Raw genomic sequence first — 23,930 nt, forward strand, 5'->3', positions numbered from 1 at the left:
GGGGAGAAGGGCGCGCGCGCGGATTGGGCGGTGCGCGCCTCCCGCGGCCCCTCCCCCGCCGCGGGCGTCACGTGACTCGGCGGCGGCTCCCGGCGCGGTGGACGCTGGAGGCCAAGATGGCGGCGGAGCTGGTGGAGGCGAAAGTGAGTGAGCGTCCCCCCCCCCTTCCCCCGCCTTTCTTCCCGCCGCTGTCGACCGGGGCTGGGCGAGGGGGGCGGCGGCGGCGGCTCCCGGCGGGGGATGGTGGTGAGGAGGGCGGCACGGCGGCGAGAGCCGGGGGGGCGGCACCCCCGGGACCGGCCCCCCCCACTTTACCTCAGGAGCCGCCCGCCCCCGGCCCCGCCCCGGCCTCCTGGGCCCGGCCACGGCCCCCCTGCCGGGCGCAGAACCCCTTCCCTGGCCCGGCCTGGCGCCGCTCGCAGCCCCGCGGGGCCCGGCGGGTCCGAGCCTGCCCCTGGGGGCTCCCCCCGCGGCCGGGGCCGCGCTGCGTTCTGCTCTTCCTATTAATTACGAGTAATTAATTAAGGCAGGTGGCTTCCCCCGCCCGTCTCTGCGGGGCTCCTTCCTCTCGGCCGCCGGGCTCCCTCCCCCCCACCCCCGCAGCGGAGGGCCCCGGCGCCTCGTGCCCGCCGGGGCGCGGAGTGGGGGGCGCGGAGTGGGGGGCGCGGAGCTGTCCAGCCGCCCGCGGGCGGGCGCGCTCGGGGCTGGAGCCGCCGCCGCCCCCTCCCTGAGGCCGCGGGGGCCGGTCGTGCGACGGCTCTGGCCGATGATGGGGGGAGCCCACGGAAAGCAGAGCGTGGAAGTGGGAAACGAGCAGTGTCCAGGGCTGAAGGTATCCAGGTGAAAGCTTCCCCCTTAATTCTACATGTTATGGAGGCTCCAGGATACATCTGAGGCACTTCTGAATGAAACATTTTTGAAGCAAGCATACCTTAAGTTGTATCGTACTTCTGAAGCGTCCTGTACACCACAGCAGGCCTCCTGCAGAAAGGATGTTCAGCAGGAGAGGACTCAGTCTCCGCTTTATTATTATTTTCTTCCCCTCTCTGAGTCCCAATTCACTGTTCTCACCTTGGTTATGGGACTTCTCTGTTTTGCTCTGTCAGTGTGCGGTGGCGCAGAGGAACGACTCGCTGCACTTGAGCAGGCTTCGCACAACGGTGTCATGGTGAAGCTGGCGCTAAGGGTGTTTACTGAGTGACTTCAACGCATGGAAATTGTTTTTAGCACCTGCAGGGTTAGCTAATAAGTAAGGATGTGGCTGGATGGTTGCAAAAATAAGATGTGGAGAGTCTATTTTAAGAGTTGCTGTGGTCTCTGCTCTCGCTAGTATTTGGCATCTTTCATTGTTATTGTGAGCTGAGCCCAGGACTCTTCTGGAGGAGGTGCATTTCCCAGACTTCATCAGTTGCCTCCTTATCAGATGTTTGAGCGACACACTCCATGTCGCTCAGATGCAAGGCTTCCTCAGGGGGAGGATCTGACTTTAAATTTAGCATTAAATAACCTCAGTAGTTAATGTGATCTAAGTACCACTTGTATGGTTATGCAGTTCTAAGCTTCAGTGATACATTTTTCTATGTATGAAGCTAACTTGTTCTGCTGTTACTGGTCAAATCTGATCACCCTTCTAGGTCTTAAATCCTTCTAACTGTAAACTGTGGAAAACTATTGGGTCAAACTCCACTTTATGTACCTAAGGTCCCAAATGAGCAGTGGTGTAGAAGCAGTGAGTGTAGGAATATCTGTCTGCTGCACTCATGTGACTTCCCCGTTACTGTACAACTGAAGCGCTTCACAGCCTTACTGTGGTTATCTTTGCAAATATGCTGTTTATCCTTGAAGTGCTTCTGAGAGGCCAATGCACTCTCCATTTTGTAGATAGAGGAAACAGAGACACAGAAACTGAACTTGTCCAGGATCACGCAGGTGGTATCTAGCAAAGCAGTGAAGTGAATCCAGATCTCCTGAATCCTGACGTTCTAGCAATTAAACATCCTTTCTCTCCTCTTTAAAGTTACTTGCCTTTTTCTCACATCAAAGGTATTCTGGGACGCATCACAGCTACCAAAAATCTTAACTACAACCAGTGACATTTGTGTGAAGTTCTTTAACATCTTTTGGGTTTCCAGATTAAATGACAGATTTCATGAAAAGAGAGAAAATAAAATGACATTCTTTCTGTAGTCTAATTCCCACACAGGCAAATGTGGCTGTAAAATGTTTCTGGGCTAAACAGTAGCTTTAAAAAAAACTAGTTCATCCTTTTTTTTTTTTTTTCCTAGGAAATTGTAAGACTACTATTTTAACTTTCACAGAAATCTGACTTTTATGCATTTTTTAATATAATCAACAAACAAGTGAAGGGTAGGTTGGGGAAAAGAGACCTATTGGATCTCTGCTCCTACTCTTTGCTGTGGCACAGTTGGGAATTCTTCTTGAAATTCTGAAATTTCCCACGAACCAGGAAGGGCACTGAGGAAATAAATGTATGTCTATTAAGTATATTCTCATGCAGCTTGCATTTTTTTAAAAAAAATGTACTTTATAAGCTTGCCTTGTCCATTCAAAAAGCTGCTTTGCCATACGAGAGAACTGAAACATCAGTCTGACCAGACTCTAGCATTAGTTCTAATTGAAATAATTTCTAGTTCTTAATTCAGTGGAAAGGCGCCTTATCATATAGTATGGTCTTTGAATCCACTGACAAGTTATGGGCCTTTTGAGTTTCCACAGCAGCAAGAGAGTGAATTTGTGAAGACAGAGATAGTTTTACTGCTTATCAAAACATTGAAATCAATAGTACTAGAGCAAGAGGAAAAGCAGCTACTGGCTGTAATCATGGGAGAATGCTTGGCAAAGCCCCCAGATGGAGTCTGGAGGCATTGTTCTCATGGGAACATCCTTCTCCCTCTTTAATAGTCTTATAGTCTTTTAATATCGCTCCATAGTCTAAAATATCTGATACTTTTTAAAAAGCCCTGCCTATGTAGGAAGAGTTGGGGATTTTTTTTGCACATGCAGACCATATCTAGGTGCACTGAAATGCAGTACAAAGAATCCTAAAGGATTGGCACCCCCAGTTCCCTGAAATGTCATCCATCCTCCAGCTCACATTCATTTTCCGCCTTTGCCTTACGCTAATAATATTTTAGATTAAGCTTTTAATGTAACGCTCTTACCCGAAGATGCGTTAGAAGTCAGGATGCTTTGAGCCTCTGCATGGTGAAGGGGTTAATATATACTGTACTGTGTGGGGCAGACTGTTTTAAGTGTTTTTCCTTTGTGGTCACTATTGCTTCTAGTAGAATTACATTCAGGATGTTTAGTAGTCATCACAGATGATTTTGGATCAACTCAGTGACCATCCGGTGTCATTTCTCTGATTTGGGTGAATTAGTTGATTTTTCAATTGATGATCTCCTTTGTATTTGCTTTGCTCAAACAAGTACCTAATAAATGGAATGTTAATCAGATGCATAACAGCTAATTTGAACAGAAGGCTTGGTATTGTTCTTATACTGGATTTTTAGTTTTTTGGATTCTATATATAGAATCCATATATATAGATTATCCATATATATAGAATAGTATAGTGAGAACTGATACTTTCTCTTTACAACTATAAGAACATTTTAAATCTTTTATTCCCTAGAACATGGTGATGAGTTTCCGAGTCTCAGATCTTCAGATGTTGCTGGGTTTTGTTGGCAGGAGTAAAAGTGGACTTAAACATGAACTAGTCACCAGAGCATTGCAATTGGTTCAATTTGACTGTAGCCCTGAAGTTTTCAAGAAGATCAAAGAGCTCTATGAGACTCGCTATGCCAAGAAGAGCTCTGAACCAGGGCAGCCCCAGCCGCAGCAGCACCGGTCTCCTGAGGCACTCTCCATACATTCTTCATTTGACCGTGGGAGCACTGTTGCTAGGACTTCTATCTCAACTACTAATATTGACTATCCTGCGCTCTATGGGAAATACCTTAACGGACTGGGAAGGTTGCCACCCAAAGTTGTAAAGCCTGAAGTTCGGCTGGTGAAACTTCCCTTCTATACGACCCTGGATGAACTGTTGAAGCCAACAGAATTAGGTGAGTTTTCCCGTATTCTGGTGCTCTTCTGCTGTAAGTGGTCTGGGAAAGAAAACTGAAATAGATAATAAGTGTTGAAAAGATGGCAGTATTTTCAAGGATCAGTAAAACTGTGTGACAGAAGGAGAAACAGTGATTCGTGTTGTGATGGATATCTTCCCCCTTCCTCCCAGATGCTTTAAGCATGGAGTAGAATATTCTTATCTGTTTTCCCCCTTGCCTTAGAACACAAAGGTGGTCACTTTGGTTGTAATTTGAAAGCCTGTCTTGTTTGGCTGTAGCTTTCATACCCTTCATTGGAAATGCTGCCATGTAACATTGCAGTCCTGTGCTGTGAATCATAATCTGTTTCCTTCTCCCTAATGTAGCAGTGTATCGATGAAACTCTTTCTTTCTGTGTTGGCGTTGCACCTGTGCTAGGCAAATATGCTGGCACATTCTACACTAATGCTGTTTTTCGGTGCTTAACATACCTAATCTAAAGCCTCCTGCGGATGAAAGAAGGTGGTACACATATCAAAGAGTATTTCTGGCGTTTTTTCTTATGCTTGTCACAATTGTTGGTGCATGATACCATGTATTTTAAGGAACAACTAGGAAAATTTGAAAACTGGAAGAAACACTTTCTTCCACTTTGGGTCTAGAAGTCTGACTTTTCATTATTTCAGTTCTGAGCCAAGAAGAGTATTGTCACTGAGATTAGATGTAATGTTCTTGTAGTGAAGATATTATATACAGAGGGGAAGTATCATTGTATGGTGTTCAGCCTCAGTGGCTCATAAAGCAAATATGGTAATACCAGGCCTCGCTATTAAGTGAACCTAGAACTTGGGAAGCTGATCTTTCTTTGCTGAAAAAGCATGTTTCTGATGTGCCTGAGGACTGAAAAAAACTGTCATAGATGAAGATAATCGCATCTTATGTCTGTGCAGGTGCATGAAGGGCTGCAGTGTTGGATCATGTTAGAAATTTGAATAAAGAGGTGTGCAGTGGCTATTGCTGCCTGGTGTTATCAGGGTAGACAAGTGTTTGGGATTTGTTGACAGTGATCTGAGCTTTTGTGCAATTTGTCTGACCACAACTCAGAAATTCTTAAAGCTGTCCTCTTTATATCAGTGGAACATACATTTTTCAGAACAGGAAATGGCCATCTGGTCCAGTGTGCCTGCACTCATAATTTTTTAATTCCATCTTTCTGCTTTTTCATTAGAACTTTTCATTCTCTTCTGCCTTCATGGGCTAGTCTGGATATCTCTTGAGCTCATTTATATCCTTTCTTAGTTGTCTTCCCTAATAATTTTTTCCATATGTTTATTATCCTTTTTATCCTTTGTGCATAGCACTGCATGACTTTCCCTGTTTACACCTATTTCTGTGCTGATGGCTTCAGGGTGGCTCACCAGTATGTTTAAAAAAAGAAAATACAACGAATTTGTTATTTGATATGTATATAACTTTTGTCTGCATTTGGAGGCAGCAAATGTCTTAATACTGCGACCATTTAAACAGTCATGGGGTAACTGCCACTGTAAAACTCAAATTATTTTAAATACCGTTGCTTGGGGAATAGGTTAATTCAGCCTTGAATGCGGAGTGGCATTTGTCAGTCAAAAATGCAAATGGAGTATTTTGAAAAAAAATAAATTTAAGAGGTGGAAACATCTAGAGATGGGAGAGGAGCAGGGATGTACTTACTGTGATTAATAGATTTTATTGAAGGTTGACATTAAATTTTCTACATGAGATCAGAACTGAGGTCTCATTAAATTTAGTATCTAGGCTCTATGTTAGCTGACACTTCCCTCGGGTCAGCTTGTTCCCTAAAGCATATTTGACTAATTTTCCCTTTCGATGAGAGCATTTTCTGCTTAACTTTTGGGGACTGGTGCTGAGGAGCTGGGTGTTGAACAGATGTTCAGTCTTCGTTGTCCCAGTCGACTGTTCAGAATCTAAAGACATCTTTTACACTTGTTTCATTTTCCCAACTCGGTGGTCAGCAACGATAATTCCTTCTGCCTACGCTAATGTGAAGAAAGAAGCATTTGTGTCTCTGTACAACTGGGGCTATTTCAACACAGCGTGAATATCTGCTGCTCCCCATTCATGTTGCTAACTGGAACAGAACTACTAGGTGCCTCTGCTGAGATCTAGTTCTGGAATGACCTCTAAAATCAGGAGTTGTATTTGCATGGGGTTCTGCTTAGTGTGGAAGGATGAAAAACAAAGCACTCTGAGGGGAAAAATGGCGAGTTTTTCTGTAGGGAAGCTGTGCCCATCTACGCTTTGTTACACAGGAATTTACATTCTGTGTCTGGACCAAACATAAGCTCCTTGTGAACCTCAGAAACTTGTAATGTGGAAGTACCTGAAAGAGATTTGAGCTCTCAGATCTGTTTAAAAGTACCTAGCTGCTGTTGTAGCAGCACATTACCCTAGGCTACAAAAGTGGTATTTTAAGCATAAAGCTGTGATGGGAATAAGGGAAATGTAATTTATATGTTCCTGACTTCAATTGGAAGCATATTTGCTAATCAAAAGGCTCTCTTGCCTCTTTGAAATTATTGCCTTGAGAGCAAAGGTGAGGTGGGCGATGCCTAATTTGGTCTCTAGGCAAACAGATTCCCTGAAGAAGTGTCAGATTACTGTTAGACTTGTAGACAAAGGTGGTTTCAGCTAGAGCAAATAGGTTAGGTCCATTGTGAACCAGTTAATATCTCATATTTGGCCTGCACAATTTCAGACAATTTAAGTATTCAGTTTAGCCTCTGAGTTATCTACACAAGAACAGCTTCTGCAACAGTTTTCTGGGTTGGTTTAAGGATGTCAGCACGAAAGAATTCTTCTAATTTACTTAAATCATCACAGTTCTCTTGGGTAGATAAGGCTTAAAACTAAGATTGATCAGATGCCTTTTTAGAGGGAATGAATACTAATATCTTTTATGCATTGTATTTCAAGTAAGTAGCTAAGAAACAGAGCATTTATGGGAGCTCTGTAGTTGTAGTGCCTGCACACCTAACTGGTAAGTGTACTTATCTGCTGGCACCTCTTTAGGTAAAGCAGCATAAATATAGTTTTTGACGGTAATAGTGTGCTGCAAGAAATGCTGTCTGATTTTATTTTATTTTATTTATTTTTCCTGAATATTAGCTGTGACAGCCTGTACTTTCTGTAGATATTGAGGCTTCTGGTCTTCTCTTGGAGGCATGCCAAAGAGATCTTGTGGTACAGCTGTGGGAGCAGAAGGCCCACATAGTCTGGGAGGTCCTGCCACTGTCAGTGTAAACAGTATTTGTTTGGTTTAAACCTTTTGATAATACCTGCCTTGCAGTGGCATTGCTACGCTTCAATTATGTTTAAGTAGTAAAACTCCCACTATATCCCCCCCGTGCTCGCCCTTTGAAGATCGAGTTCAGTTGCTGTAAACAGGTGGCCTGCTTTTGCGGCTAAGGCAACTGCGTTCCCTTGACTGTAAGGCAACGCCGGTGCGTTGGGCAATCTCCAAGGAATCCCAACAAAAGCATGCTTTGAAACTGTTGACGTAGCCAACTAAACAAACTGTAGTTGTGTGTTAAAATGAATGCTTCTGCCATTTACAAAAATTAAAGATGTAATATGATCAGTTTGCCCCTTCTCTCCGAGCCCAGCAGGAACACAAATGCCCTTCAATCTAGTCAGAACAGTTCCAATAGCCAAGAAGGAAAAAAATGTGCATTGTGTTGTGTCTCGATGTGGACTGCTTTGGAGCTGGAGGGATGTGAATGAGGTCTCACGACAGCTCCTCGACCCGACAAAAGCAGGCTGCCAGCAGCAGCTTCTCCCCTTTATCAGGGGATCTACCTTTGGGATCCCCTGCTGCTGTGATGACAATATAATCTCTATCCTGCGGGTATAAAACCTTGTGCAGGTTTGAGCAATAAGTATAATAGTGAGGAGGATTATTTAAAAAAGGGGGGGGGGGCACACCTTGAGACAGGGAAACCTTAAAGCACTGAAATCAGTGTAGACCTTACATTGCACGGCACAGTCTAGCCTGCTGGATCAAGAAGTGCAGATTAGGTTGGCTTCTCAGTGTGAGCATCCATCACAGCTACGTAGGCCTAGAATTTTGAGTATGGTTTGCCAAGTCCTTTGGGGTTTTAGAATTTTCGTGTGTTGGCTCATTCAGAGAACTGCTGATCAAGCTCAGTCTTAAAAATTGATTTCTTGCTGTTGTCAACTGTTAAAATAAATTGATCCCAGCAGCAGTTGTACAAGTCAAGAAACAGAGACTTGTGTGCGGAGGAGGCATCTGTCTTGGAGAAGGGCTGAAACTCGCTTGTCTAATATATTTAGCTTTAAAATCCTAATAATTTTTCCTGGCTGTTTAGCAAAGGAATGGCTAGCTGAGTAGATACCAAAGAGTGTACCTACTGGAGTTTCGGCTTATTTTCCAGAATTAAGGTCTTGAAGGAAAATTGGGTCATTGCTCAGCTCTCTCTGAGAGTTTTTCTCTCAGTTTTTTGGAGAACGTTCTCTTGCACTTTTCTCTGAAGCATCCAATTCTGATCCCTGTTGGCAGCAAGATATGCATGGACATATACTGAGTCTGTCTAGCGGTCTCGTATCCTTTGGATTTTGTTTTCCCTTCAGCTGTGTGGGGGTTTTTTGTGAGCATAGTTGAGAAGCACCTCTCAATTCTTACCTGGAAAAGATACTCTGTTACTTGGGTCTTTCATGGGCGAGAAATAAAGAAACTGGGGAGCATGTGCTGCTGCTACTCATTTCTTTTTACTTCAGGTAAAAAGAAAAGAGTTGTTAACTAAGTATTTGTAGGAAAAATGTTTGCATTTGACTATTTTTGCTTTTCCTGTAACATTGGTTGTACAAATTGTGTAGTGTTGTTCACAGCAATAGTGGGTGCTCCGGGAGTGCTGTCTCCAAACTTACCATCGTATTCTGTACCTGATAGCAGCGGTATTTCAGTTGTTTTATGAAGAAAGTTGCAGTACTTGTCCTTGGTATTGTCCTTTGGTATGTGATCGAAGTGAAGAAATTACATATTTTGAAATTCATGGTGTACTAGTTCTGATGTTAGCAAACTTTGCTGGAGAGGTGATTGCAAATTTGTTGGGTAGCTAGCAGGGTTTGGCTTCCATTGCTGATGGCATCCTCTAACGGTGCTAGATAGTTCTGCAGGCAGCGCTCTTCGGATGGCCAGCTGCCTTTTTTGTAAAGGAAGAGGGAGCTTTTGCAGAGAGAACTGATACAAATGGTGGGTTTTTTTTAAAAATCTTTTTGTTTTTCCTAACAGAGTTGCTTTGCTTTTGCATAACTAGCCCATCAGGAGGACAGTGTGTCTACAGGCAGTCATTTAAGCAATGATATTAACATGATTTCTATTTTTTATTATTAGAAAGTGATGAATGATACATTCTTTAGGAAATGCTTTACTACTTGATGGTTGTTTTGGTCGAGAGGTATTTCAATGGAAACTGTAATTCAATTAAAGTGCATAAAGACATCTTAAACTTTTTTTTCCACTTTACAAAAACCCTTTCTGCCTTTTTAAAGCTGAATTATCAAAGGGAAGTATCTGTAGTCAGTGAATCAGTTTGTCACTACGTCTTTTAAGATCTTAGAGCTGCTGAGGTTTTATCCTTCTTTCATCTCATTTTTATCCATACACAGGAAAACATATTTTCCTACTTCTCAAATTCTGATATTTTGTCTTTGAATAAGCTAGTAATTAAAGTGATGCAAAAAATTCGTATTCTTGCTAAAAAGACAAAAAGCTGTTTTGTTACTTCCTGTTCTGTATTTTTTTTCCAGTGAGGTTCACCAGCTCAGAGCCCTGACTTCAGTTGGAAATGCGCACTGATAATAAATTTAGCATCTTTGAATTTAGTAGGAGGTACTAAGCAGAAGTCTTAACATAAGTTTTTCTAAATCTCAAGCTCAATTTTAACCATGTTTGTAAATGTGTTTGATCTTAAAACAAAATTGTGAATGGATAAAAGGCTAATTAATACTGGATTTGCAGTTAACCATTTCTGAAAGTGGACTGCTGCAACACCCTACCTATAAGTGCGCCATCATCCTCCTGTGTTTGTAAATAATGTTTTTCCTCTCTTTGAGCTGTTTTTTGTGATGCTATTTTTATTATCTAAGCTGATCTTTTTTTAGTTGTTTCCTTCCTTTCCTTTCCTCTGTTCTTATGCTTTCTCTGAGTTATAGTCTCCATGCTGTGATGCCGCTTGCGCATTCTTATGTGAAAATGTTCTTGTTGGCTCATTAATTATTTGCAGGGGCGGGGGAAGCAGGGCCAAATCCGCTGTGTATTATTAGTCTGCTAGCTAACAAAACAGGCAAGCAACAAATGAGCAGTGTTGTAATCAACAGCGCATTTACCAAACCTTAGTTTGTTATCTTTTTGGGAGAATGTATAATGTTTGGAGTTCTCATGCAATGGTTCTTTAGCTGTATGGAAGCAAATTCCAATACTATGAAACTTGGAAATAACCATAGCTTAAACCATAAAAATTCACCTTAACACTTACAGTGCTTAACACTGTAAGAAGAACTAGATGTTATCAATTTGCCGTCAGTTTGATGCAGTCTTTTTTTTTTTTTCTTTCTTTTTCTTTTTTTTTCTTTCCTGTTCAGTTCCACAGAATAATGAGAAGCTTCAGGAAAGTCCGTGTATTTTTGCATTGACACCAAGACAAGTGGAGTTGATCAGAAATTCCAGGTACTTCTCGTTGTGTATTAACAGTTTAAGAAATTGTAGCTGTGCAATTCCTCTGTGTTCCCTCTCTGTAGGAGCTTTTGTTCTCTGCATGGAAACAGCATGTTTGAGGACAGTAGCAGACATACCGGCTTCATGTCAGAAGTAGCCTTTTTTTTGGATACAGTTCTACCTACCTAACTCTCTCGGTTTCACTTCTGCTACTCCTATAATCTTTTATTTGAATAGTACACCTGGTCAGGAAAAACAGCATGAAATTGTTGATGAGCTAAATTCTTTGTTGAGCTCATGTCGTGAATATTTGCAGATTTTTCTTTGCATCAAAAGTTCAAAAGCTAAACGTGTAATGCTGTTTGCCTCTGAAAGAAAGCTTCCTTCTTGAAAGGGATACTATAGTAACTACATAAGCAAACATCTTGCACCGATTAGGATTTACCATGACCTCTGTCATGACGTAACTTTTGATTCAAACAATGAATGTGTGAAAGATGTCAGCGCAGGCAGTAAAGCTTCCTCTTTGCTGAACTGTTGCTTTGGCCCTCGCTGCCAGGAAAGGACAATGATGCCAAAGAGATCCTCCAAAACTAAGTGCAAAACCTTTATTTAAAAAGAGAAAACCCTCTAAACAGTGAATTGTACTGTTATTGTAGAATCAGAAGGAGGGATTTGTTTCTTGAATTTGAAGTGCTTGATTACTGTTGTGATCCCAGTAGGTCAGCAGAGGCAGTGGAAGAGAAGCTGAAGACTTAACAGAAAGGAAATGATATACCACAGAAGTCTTTTAGGGTGATAAAAGGCTACATATGTTACCTCTGATTCTCGGTTCTGTCTTTCTCCCATATATCTGGTTTTATGAGAAAACTTTCACTGTCAGTAATATGACTTAAATATAGTAATTTCATAGCATGGGTTTCAATGAGTGCTTTGCTTGTCTAGAACAATCACTCAATGTAGGTCCATCTTTCTCCACTTCTTGTGGGTAGTATCCAAATATGTTCCACACAGTTTCTAAAACTGCCGGAGCAGCTCTCTTCTGTCAGTTGAACTGAGGCTCTGCCCCATCCACCTGCCCCCCAGATTAAAGCAATTATATTAAAACACAGAATTGGACTATGAGACATTTCCAGAGGTAAATCAAGGCTAAATTTGTTTTTTTTTCTATTGTTTTGCATCCTGTGCAGAAATTAGAGTAGGTTTGTACCTGCGTATCAAGTCTTCTGATAAAATATCCTTGCTCTGAAATGTAGCTTTTCTGAAATCGGCTGTAATCCTGTTTGTTATGAATAGTACTACTCTGAGCTAGCAATATTAACAGTTGTTCTGCTGGTGCTATAATACTTGGATTCCTTGGTTTGCATGAACAGCTTCAGTTAAATAATTAAACAAAGAGAGTCTTGAAGGAACACTGTCTGATAGTCCTGGCCTTAAAACCTAGATTTTATTGGGGGAGAGGAATTAAATGCTTATAAATTAGAGAAAAGATGCCAGGCAAGTTGATATCTTCCCCCAGCACTTTTACAGCTTTGAAAACTGATGTCTGCAGAGTGAATTGTACAATGTAAATAAAACTCCAGAAAATAATTCTTGTTTTTTTTACATAACTTTGTTTCTTCTCTAATCTATTAGGGAGTTGCAACCTGGTGTGAAATCGGTTCAGGTTGTGCTAAGGTAAGTCTGAGCATGAGATTAATTAAACCCACGAGGTGCAAAACAGGGGAGAAGGGAAGGCACTAGCAAAAGATGGTAAAGGTTTCAGTGTGTTTTTTATTAGCTACAAAGATGACTTACTGTAAGTAGTTCTTTTGCAGGCTTAACGCAAGCCTCTTAAATTTTACTTTCTAACCTCTTTCTCCATGTAGCACTTCAGTTAGAGACGTAATAGAAAACAGCAGAGTGTCAGATTCTGCTGTCAGATCTGGGAGAGTTGAGTAGAATTGGCTTTGGTTTGACCAGAGGAGGGAGCATGGGTTGGTGTGCTGATGGCTTGTTACTGGTAGCTGTTGATGAGCAGAGAGCTTTGAACATGCAAAAAGCATAGGGTTATTAAGAGATGAATTGTTTCTTTCCAGGATCTGCTACACAGACACTAGTTCTCCTCAGGAGGATCAGTATCCCCCAAACATTGCAGTGAAAGTGAATCACAGTTACTGCTCAGTACCGGTAAGTCAGCTCAGCCAGGAAGCGTAACATTACAGCTTTGGAAGGACTTGTGTCATATAAATGGAAGCCGTTTCTCTGATGAATGCAAACAAGAAGCCAGAGTATAAAAGCATACTACTTAGTTTCAAGCTATTTTTCTAATGGATTAGATGTGGTGTTAAACTGTTCTTGCAAAAAGACTTGCTCCCTTTCACTCTGTATTTGGTCCAACTGTTCTGCTCCCTTCTACCCTCCCTCTTTCAAATTGTGGGTGAGTAGAATTTTGCGAAGCTGATGAATAGATGTTCTTCATAGCAGCATCTTCAATAAAATCTTAAATAAATAAAAAATCTTTCTGCCTTAGGGCTACTATCCATCAAACAAACCTGGAGTGGAACCTAAAAGGCCCTGTCGTCCCATCAACCTCACCCATCTCATGTACTTGTCTGCAGCGACCAATCGCATCACTGTAACCTGGGGGAATTATGGAAAGGTATGTGCCGAAGGACATCGCGCAGAACTGCACAAACAAGTGCAAGAGGGCAGCCTCGCTCATTCTTTCCCTTCCTTCTCTCAATAGAGTTATTCCGTGGGGCTGTACTTAGTGCGGCAGATGACCTCAGCGGAGCTGCTGCAGAGGTTGAAAACCATTGGGATCAAGCATCCAGAACTCTGCAAAGCACTTGGTGAGTATGTCTGCTTGTGAGATGACTAGGGGAGGTTCACTGTATATCTGTCAGACCACAGCATTCCTTAATAATCAGGCTACTAGAAATTTGCGTGGAAACAGCTGCCAAATTTCATGCAGTTTCTCTTCTCCAGTTCTATAAAAACACTTATATCTGCACAGACTCACTAAGCTGTATATTAATTGTGTGAAATTACCCCAAATCTGTGTGCAAGTGCAGCACTTCTGTGGAGCATGTTTCTTGTGACTCTGCAGAAGCTCTGAATCACTTAGTTGGATTTAGAATTTGTCCCCAGGTTGTATCGTGGTGAGTGCTGCTGAAGGCCAGTGTCATTCTGACGCGAATGGCTTCATGCCTTCACCTGAGTAATTACGAGCTGACAAACATTACCACAGCACCTCGGCCTTGACCCACACTATTTCCAAAGGAGATTTCTGGAGCAAGGGATCCTGGTGAAAATGTCCTGCTGCCCAAACCCCTGTGAATCATGGGGGCTGGGAGTGGGATTTCACCACCAGCACTTTCATATGCCTTGAGACCTTCAGAGAAGAGATGATCCCGAAAGATGCTTATCCTAGACCACTCAGGTAAATCATTGTGACATGAGGCAAATGTTATTGTAAATGTGAGGGGAAATTACCTTTCCAAGACAGAGTTTGACTTGCAGTTCCCAAGAGACTGGAGGATTTCCTTCCAGTTACTTAATGTTACTGGAGAGAGTGCTTTTAGTTCTCTGATGCAGAACCAAACACTAACACTGTGGATCATGATTGTCTTTGAAATGTGCTGCTCAGGCCACAGGCGACTCTTACCAGGTGTAAGAAACAACTTGAAGACAGGTTGTAGCTTATAGGGGAGATGTTAATTCAGGCATGTCAAGTCTTCAGATTTCTAACTGAAGAGAACACCCATATTGTGGGGCATGCTGCTATTTCAGCCAAACTGTATCTTCACGTGCATAAGTGCAGCATTTCTGCAGCGCATGCTGAGCACTTCTAGATCTGTATGCCAAACCAAATAGAGCGTTCATGGCAGTCTGACCATATTAGACCGCTCTGACAGTCAGCACTCATCTACTGACATAACAAAAAATTCCACTCGTTAAATATCCACCGTTCTCAGAAGCCAGAAGCATTGGATGGGCTCCCCTTTTTGCTCTTCACTAGAACTTTAAGTGAACTGAGCAGATGCTGGGTTTTGAGTTGTCATAAACTGCAGAGGATCTTGTCGTTCTTTGCCCCTATACTCTTCACTCTTCTTGGAACCAGACTGAACAGTATATGCTGTTCCCTTCAAAGTGAGCGCTTGCAGGATGGTTTCCCAAACTGGGGGCAGCAGGCAGAGGTTCTGAAAGTAGCTTTCCTCCCCTTTGCCAGCTGGTAACAAGTGTGTGCCTCCAATTCTACTGAGTTAGATAACTGACAGCTTTGGCTGAACTTAGGGGCAGAGATGAGCTGCATTTGGTGAGCTTAAATTTAACCAAATAGGAAGATGATCTTGTTCTGTTTCTTTCGGCCTGTTACTTTTTGGAAGTTGTTTGGACATTTGAAACTGGCAAGCCCAAATAGCTTGTAAACTTTGCTGTTATAGCTCTAGTCTCTTCTGGAAGTGGTTCCACATTCTGATCGTTGTAATATCCCTCAGTGCATACTAAAGCTACCCTTTGACTTTGGCTGCATCTCGGGGCTGACTCATCTTCCTTTGCATATGCTTCTGTTGACTTTAGTAGGAACATTGTCTGGAAACAGAGCTGCTTATGTACATAGCTGTGAATCTAAGAGCAAGCTTAAGACAGCTTGATTATAATCAGGAGGTCCTAGGAAAAGCCCATTTTTTCTTCCAAGGAGTCACAGTAACTGATGCACAGAGAATGCTCTTACAAAAAACTTTGTGAAAATTAAGCTTGGCTGAAAAGTGTTCTCATGTGAATAAAACAACACCGAATCTTGGAATCTCATGGGAATTTCTCATCTGAGAAGTCACTCTCTAATTCAAGCTGTATGTTGCAAAACTGCATGCATGTTCATTGTCTGGAGACATCTTGTTATGATCTGAAAAGGTCAAAATAAATGGTTGACTTGCTCCAAAAGAAAACGGTGATGGAAGTGTCATAGGCCTTTCCAGACAGCAGTGCTAGCAGCAGCTATTCTGTAGGAGTTGTTTAGTAGTTTAAAGCTAACTTCCTGTGTTAATTCTGCACCTTGAGGAGGGACCTTCACTTGTGGGACCTGCACATCTGCTCTTGTTCCTGATTTTCCTGCAAGCCCCTCTGACTTTTCATTCCAGGATGTGGCAACAGGGACAGGGCTCCTTACCTCCTTTCTTCATGTCTGATTCTTTCCAAATACACTGGCTCACTGCTTTTGACTATTTTTGCATGGCTGCCTTCCTGGCTTGCTCTTTGAGTTGTCTGCCCTGGTACCTCTGGGACTGTTTGTGGTTCCTGTGAAACAGGCTGCTGGGATAAATGAGCTGGCCAGCACATAAGCTGGAGAGTTACAGCCCAGTAGTGTTAGAGGAGGCTGGTTAATTTGATAGGGAAATGATGGGATATGGTTTCTTGCCAATTTGACTGTGTCCTGTGTTTGCTTGCTTTTGGGGGGGACTTCCTCTGAATCTCAGCAGGGTGGCAGAGGAGGTGACCTTGTCTTATTGCCACTGATCTCAGGAGGGAATATAATCCATCCTGCTTGTGCAGGACCAGATAAGCCTCAAACAACTTCACTTCAGAAGTCTATTGCTATGTGCTAGAGCTCTCTGTCCACTCTTTCCCTCTCCACCAGAACAATCTAATAAATAGCAGGAAGTCCAGGTATGTGGGTGTCTTAGCCTTTTCTGAACGGTGATGATGACAGTTACCCCCCAGCTGGATGCCTCAGTATAACATTAACATGAAAAAGACAATCAGCAGTGTGGTCTCCTCTATGTACTCCAGCTGTTTAGCCTGGAGTTTGTAAAACAGAGGAAGAAAGGTCATCTAAGAGAGCATTAACGGTGTAGCTAGTGGTTACCATGCACGCAGTGCTCTCTCCTCATCCCCACACCTTTGAAGTCCATCCCTTCTCCTTCATTTGGTCTGCCTGGACAAGGCAACCTGTGCTGTTTGCCTGGGAGAGCTGAGTCATTGGGAAGGGGGTCGAATGTGTGTGTTGAGTGGGGACTGTAAGAAAATGTGAGGTTCCTGGCTGACTTAAATATTCCAGCTGGCCTGTAGACCAGAGACTGCCTAATCATGCACAAGGTTTTCAGCTAGCTAAGCAACACAAGCTGTGTCTCAGCCCTGGCGATGAGAAAACTCTACTGAGCTCTGCAGTCTAGTGTTCTCTGTTCAATTCAATGATGCTTTCTGTGTCTAATACAATTGCTTTCTCTCTCCTGTGTCCTCTGGCCCTGACTGGCAGAGTTTGTCATCTGCAGGGAAAGTGACTTGTACACAGTGAAGGGCTGTTGGTGAGCTCCTTGACCTGCGTTGCACATTGTTTCCAGATTTAAGTTTGGGTCTGTTAAATTTTTTTCCTCTCTACTCTTTTACTGCAGTAAAAGAGAAGTTACGCTTGGACCCAGACAGTGAAATTGCTACTACAGGTGTTCGTGTGTCTCTCATCTGTCCGGTAAGTCTTTGCAATATATTTTAGTCTGTTTTTACTGGAAAACCCTATTTTGCTCTCAGTCCGGTTTTGCAGGCTAACAAACCCTTTCTTGTATGTCAGACCTTTTTTGTTTAGGAGGAGAGCTGTCTGGTGATAACCTGGGTGGGGTTTATTGCTGATCTTCTGCTCTTTGGTCCAACAGCTGGTGAAGATGCGGCTGTCTGTCCCATGCCGGGCGGAGACCTGTGCACATCTGCAATGCTTTGATGCAGTCTTCTACCTACAGATGAATGAGAAAAAGCCCACATGGATGTGCCCTGTGTGTGACAAACCAGCACCCTATGACCAGTTAATAATTGACGGGTGAGTATATACACTCCTCTCTTCTCAACCCCTTCTTTTCTCTCCTGGGTTCAGGGTTGTCTTTTTGGTCTTTACGTCTGATTGAGGTCCGGCTCAAAACAAAGCCAGAAACAAATGTTCTGCTGGTGCACAGTATTCTAACTTAATTGTCTTAATGTGTTTGAGCAAGGCTTGACTGTTGGTCTGCTCTTCTCAATTCTCAGATTATGCTAAAGCATTTTGAGAATTGAGCATTTACTGCCTCACTCTTTTCATCAGGCTGATGAACCCACACAACTAGCTGCGTTGGTTGACAGATGTCACGCTGCATGGAATAAACCCACTTTATAAGCACCCGATAAGGTGATTTTTTTTTTGGTAGGAAATGTCTTCCTGTTTTCTTGTTGATGTGAGCTGCTTAGCAGTTCGCAAGCAATTCTTGGCCCACGATCAGGGGGTCTTCTCTGCCAGCTATTAAAACAAACATCCTGAAACATCTAGCTCTCTGAGATGGAAGTATGAATGCAGTATTTGGATAAGATTTTTCTACAGTCTGTGCAATTGTTTCTGTACAATTTCTGTGGCCACTGTGAATATCTCAGTGTTAGGGATAGGATGGATGCATTAGTAGGGACTATTCCTGATGCCTATCAAAGAAAAACAGAGGGTCGGAATCCCATGGAGGGATAGAGTTAAGATGCTTTGGGGCATGTTGTCCAGGTTTGGGGGTTCTGTGGGTTTGCCTAGGCTCCTGAGGCCTCCAGCCCTGGTCTCCCCAGCGGCACCCAGCAGTGGCTGCTCCCTGCTGGCCAGTTGAACCCATGCAGTGGGAGACCCTGGGGTGCTCAGCATGGTCTGGGGGCACTGGTGCCCTTGTCAGGGCCTGGGGGCTCCTGGCTGTCCCCAAAATGGGGCATGTCAGGAGAGAACCAGCCTTTGGGACAGCTCTCTGAGCAAAGAGGGTCCCTGAAGGGCAGACCCTGAGGTTTTGTCCTAGCGGTGCGTTTGAGTCTGGCAGCCATCCTGGGGCTGCTTGCTGTTCCGTAGGGGGCTGGGAGGATGGAGCCAGACCAGCATCCCAATTCTCAGTGTTCCCAGCAAGGCAGCCCCTGCTGCTTCTGCATTAGAGATGTTCTATTTTTACTGTCTCAGTCTGAATTTGGCATAGTTGGAGTGGTGCAGTAAAAGTACAGGAGGGAACTGGAGCAAAGGAAATTCCAAAAAGCATTTGGACCAGTGTGAGGTGGGAATTGCATGCGTTCCCTGAGCCATGGCAAGTGTTCTCTGGCCACGAATTGGTGGAAGGTTGCTTTAGACTAGCCACTCAACCTGTCAGCTGGTTTTGAACCCTTGTGGGGATGATGTTTCCCATATCTCCAGACTACAGTTGGTTTGCTGGGGCTTTTACCAAAGAGAACAGAGGGCTTACCATAAAGGAAGAGAGCTGGAGTGCTACAGTTTGGCAGCGTAAGAGTACTTTGGAGGTGATGTTGCTCATGCATCTGAGGCTTGATATAGAGCTTAAAAATGCAGCTGCTTCTCAAGAGGATTACTCTAAAATGGAAGATCTCCCTCTCTCTTTTGCCCACCTGGAAGGCAGGAGTCCTGTATGCAAACTGCAGAACTAGCTAGGCTGATGGCAGAGGCCACCTGAGGCATGCTAGGAAGCTGGCTACAATACTTGTTATCTCCAGAAACATGGGTTCTAGGGGCTGATCTTTAGAGAAGAGCTCAATACATTGCCTGGCTTTTGTCCAAGAGCAAAGGAAGGAACACAGAGTGAATTAATGTGAATGATGATCTCCACCCACCCCCAGATGAAGCTTTGTTGCCTAGAAATGCAGGGAGCCTGTTTTATGGGCTGGAATCACTGACATCCATAGTGGCACTAGCCCAGCCGACAGCAGCGCTGAGGACTGGTGGAGCAAGATGCACGGTTCTTGGCTTCCGGAAAATGATCTCCACCCTCATGGCTTGTATAATTGGCCTCTAATGGAGATTCCCTCAAATGCAGAGAGAGTTTAGAGAAATTGTTCAGGTGCATCCGGCTCCCTTGGCACATGACGCAGCTAAGTGAGCAGACGAGTCTCGGCCTGGGTGGTATATTCCCACCGCCGTGCTGATAGTACTCTGAGCATTGCTGCGTTCACAGGGACTGATTTGATCCAGTAGCTGTGGCTTTTTAGACTGTCTGAAACAGCCTAGGCATAGATAACCTGTTTGCTTTGTCCTCTGGCCAACAGCAACAGGAAAATCCAGTTCCTTTCAGATCTCTAACAAGGCTGCAGCAACTGAAGGGGAGAGTGCGAGGGGCTGGATTGTGGAACCTCCACAGGTCAGCAGAGAATGTGTCCCTCCTCAGAAGGAGGAGGAGGTCACTGGTGAAGGCTTGTAAATATGCGTCTCCGCTTTGCGGTGCTCGAGACCGGGTTTCAGTACTGGTTCTGTTGTATGAAGGTAGTCTTAAGACATCCCGAAAAGTAAGCTAAAGGGAAGCTGGCAGTCACAGCTGGATGTTAAGTTAGTCAAAAAAGGGGCGTAGGCTCCTAAGGAGGTAGTTGGCTGCTTGAGCCTAAGATCCTCTGGGCTTTGTAAGCTTTTCGGAATTGCAGCCTTGGTGGTTGCTCTGCTCAGTGACAGAACTGTCTGCAGAAACACATGTCCGACTTGAGCTGGGAGAAGCAGTGTCCAAAACAGAATCATGGGCCATTAATAGCTCTCTTGAGCTTCTAAGATTTTTGGTATCAGCTCTCTTTTATACTGAAAGGAAATGTTGTAGTCCAGAAGTGAATGAAGGCCTTGCAGAACTGTGATTCTAATAGCATTTCCAAATAAACATCCTCTGCAGATGGTGGGACATACCAGAATAAAGCAAGTGCCCAGTCTCTAAGGCATAATGAGCCAGAGTAAGGGCCTCATTCTTGTTAGACCCTCCACGATGAGAGAGGGCAGATGTTGAAGTATCTACACTGGGTGTATTTTCAGTGATGAACATGCTTTTCCTGCTGCAGGAGGCTGCATGTATTTTTTTTTTTTTCTTTGGTGACTGCTGTGGTGGCTTTGGGAATTCAAAATAGGAAGGAAGCGAAGTGCTGCTTATGGGATTGCTTATTTCTTAATGTATTAGGATATTTTGTCCTTTCCTAATGCCTTGTTATGAATGTACCTGCACCAGCCCTGACAGAGCTCTAGATGGGGCATCAGACAACTGTCTGGAAGTGGTACCACAGACTTGGGAAACTGGGTGAAGAGGCAAGACTGTCTTCTAATTGCACATAATTAAAATGTTAGTTCATGGTTTAGGTACGTTGTCAGAAAGGACTGGAGTGGTTTGCACTGTCCGAACCTGTACTTGTTTTATGGGAAATAAAACAAGCCCTTGACTGCAAAGGCTGTCTGTTTGGCAGCCTTCCGCTACCACCTTAAATGGCCCTAAAGTTAAGAGAAATTTGGTGAAGATCCAGGTTGATGGCCTGTCACTAAATGCACTCTGCTGATAGCCTCAAGGTTAATAGATGGCATCTTTTCTCCTGTCCAGGCTCCTGTCAAAGATACTGACAGAATGTGAAGATGCAGATGAAATAGAGTATCTGGTGGATGGCTCCTGGTGTCCCATTAGAGCTGAGAAAGAGCGGAGCTGCAGCCCTCAATGTCCAATATTAGTTCTAGGTGAGTATCTAGAGGGCTGAGGACTTTAAATGACTGTAGAAAATGTGCACACACTGCAAAACTGGAGGTCCCCAACTGGCTTGGGAAGAGCTGCCTCTGGATATCCCCTTCGTTTCCCCCTCTCTCCACTAATGAACAGCATCACCGGGATGCATCAGATCCCTACGGAAGAGGGTAATTGCTGTTGATGGGAAATTGGGTCCCTTGAATTGTGCTTCTGCGTAGTTTAACTCCGAATCCAAATGGGTCATTTAGCAAAGCTGGATTGTTTTCAGAGTGGCATCGAATCGTTTGTTGGCATTTGCACCTCTGGAATGAACTCTGAAATGTCTTCAGCAAGACCATCCTGGGACAGCACTGTACTTGTTCTGTGGGAAAAGAGGATTTTGACTATAAGGGTTGTCTGTTTGGCAGCCCGCGCAAGGTCAGATCTAGCAGTGGTGATTTTTACTGACAGAATTGGCAGGGTAGGCAGGTAACTTTCTGCTTTGGCTGAGCTGACTCCCCGTTCTTGGGCAGATACCTTCTAAGCAGGCAGCGCAGGTGCTATTGGGCATGGTAAGAGGCACTGACTGCAGAGAGGACCTCAGGTTTGCGGTGTGGGCTTGGTTTTAGGCAGCTGCTTGGGTGGAATTTGTTTCCTGCCACCCTTCTGTCAAGTACAGCGCAGCCATGAAAGACCAGGAGCGCTGGAGCATCCTCTAAGCTGGACATTAAGTGTCTTAATTAGGCCTTCCTCCCTCTTTCAGGTTCTTCAGATGTGAACGGGCTGTTGCCCACTCCTAACAGTAATGGTGAGAATGGCAAGGCCACTGCTGATGTTGTGGATTTAACACTGGACAGCTCATCATCGGAGGAAGAGGAGGAGGAAGATGAGGAAGAAGATGACGATGATGATGGACCCCAACCAAAACGACGCTGCTCTTATGAGAAAGGTTTAGTTTCTGCCTGCTGACTGCGGAAGCAGCTCTGAATCTCAGAATGGACAGACTTGAATACTCTGGTGCTTACTAAACTGGAGGAGGGGGAGAATGTCCTCTCCCACCTCATCTCCCTTCCTCCCTGATCTCCTTTGACTTTCCTATTCCAAGTTAACCATTAAAACAAGGAAAAAAAAATAAAAATAAAACCATTGAGCTGCTTCTTGGTTGGAAAACTACCCCACTCAAAGCCTGACCCTGAACCGGAGTCTGAAGTAAGGAAAGTGTCTTAAGCCAGGCAGTCAGAATCCACAGCTCGCTGGTCTCTGCTGCCGTTCACCAGTACGGTTTGAATCGGTGGAGTTCACCTGCAGATCTACAGGACATCTAACTCCGTGCATCTCCAAAGCTGTGTGCATTTTTATTGTCTTGTTAAATAACCATTCCTGATTATCTAAAGTTTTGCTGGACATGTGAGTGGGGAGGGTTGGGGGGGAGGGAGAGGGGTGGGTGGGCAAGGGAGGTTTGTATAACCCAGCAAGCATAGAGGGATTTTTAGGGGTGGGGATGGGGGGCACGGGGCGAAAGGGAAGAGACGTACGATTGGAATCGCACTGTTCTAGATAGGAGCTCAAGCAGCTCTGCACCTCATGTAAAGAGAAACGTTTTGAATCTTTTAACCTAATCTGAAGGTAATGTAGAAATTGTGCGTAGTGAATCATTTTAGTTGAGCAGAAGCCATGGGGAGGGTGGGGAGGGCTCGAACCACAAATCTGTTGTATTTTTGAAGTGCAATAACTTGGTGTTTTTGAAGACTAAAAGGGCTGCGCATCCCCTTTTCTTTGAGAAGGCTTTGTTTCTGGAGGCGGTGGCAGTGACCTGCAGGACAGCTGGACACCTGGCATGCGGGGAGGAGCGGGATGGGGTGCGAGGGATGCTTGGGCCTTCAAGAAAATGCCAGGTGGGGGAATCTCAGTTTCTAGCCAACTACCTCGGTAAACTCCAATTCAGGTTTCTTTCAGTCACGAACCAGTGCGCAGCCCATCACTGGCACTGCTGACGGCACTATTGTCAGGGTGTTGAGGACAGAGCCGAGGGACGATGCGTGGAGCCCCGTGACCACGTGTTAACAGCCTCTGGACTTTCCACTTCTCTGTTCAAGACTTTGGTCCCAGACCCAAAGCTACTGCTATGCTCTTGATGGCAAAATGTTGTTGCTTTTGAGTTTCCAAATGGTAACCTTTTGACTTTGTCTTAGAGAATTTTTGTAATTAACTTTGCCTAAGCAGCTCTGCTGTTCCCACTAAAGCCTCCGAAGTCTGTTTTGCTTTGGACCTTGCTGACTTTTCTCATCTGTAGATGAGAATAAATGTTGGAAGGAAGCTGGCCTGTGGCTCTCCCCCTTATCGTGCCCACGGGATGGGTGGAAAGCAGAGGGAACGGCCTTAGGGGAGCCCTGCTCACCAAACCCGAGGGGCGATGCCACAGCCAGGGCCACGTGAGTAGTGTTCAGCCACACCATACCGAGACCGCCTAGCTGCAGGCGAGGGGCGCTTGGTGTTGCGCAGGCTGGCCAGCCCCCACCCTGCGTCACGCACCGGCAGCCCAAACCCTCCCATACCCCTTCAGCCTCCTCCTCCTCCCCGGAGCCTGGGCCTGGAGGAGGAGGCAGCTGTTAGATGGCAGAACCAAAGTGATGGTGCTTTCCCAAGTACTCATCATGCATTTCAGAAAAAAGCAATGCATCGAATGACCCCATGTCA

The 23,930-nt window shown here is 44.4% G+C and overlaps 1 protein-coding gene across 3 annotated transcripts; it reads left to right on the forward strand.

Annotated features, from left to right (window-relative positions):
• Positions 1-106: 106 nt before the first annotated feature.
• On the forward strand, positions 107-22,644 carry PIAS4 (protein inhibitor of activated STAT 4). 3 transcript variants are annotated; one of them, XM_067312676.1, is made up of 11 exons: positions 107-143; positions 3,656-4,091; positions 10,737-10,821; positions 12,445-12,486; positions 12,888-12,978; positions 13,322-13,450; positions 13,538-13,643; positions 17,184-17,257; positions 17,439-17,599; positions 21,117-21,247; positions 21,997-22,644. In XM_067312676.1, the coding sequence occupies exons 1-11, from the start codon at positions 117-119 to the stop codon at positions 22,200-22,202; spliced, it is 1,488 nt and encodes a 495-aa protein (XP_067168777.1). In that variant the 5' UTR covers positions 107-116; the 3' UTR covers positions 22,203-22,644. The 3 variants fall into 3 exon arrangements, with proteins under 3 accessions (XP_067168777.1, XP_067168778.1, XP_013807455.1); XM_013952001.2 differs by lacking the exon at positions 107-143 and adding an exon at positions 1,130-1,249; XM_067312677.1 differs by lacking the exon at positions 12,445-12,486.
• Positions 22,645-23,930: the final 1,286 nt, after the last annotated feature.

Source organism: Apteryx mantelli, chromosome 30 (genome assembly GCF_036417845.1).
Source record: "Apteryx mantelli isolate bAptMan1 chromosome 30, bAptMan1.hap1, whole genome shotgun sequence".
Lineage (NCBI taxonomy): Eukaryota > Metazoa > Chordata > Aves > Apterygiformes > Apterygidae > Apteryx > Apteryx mantelli.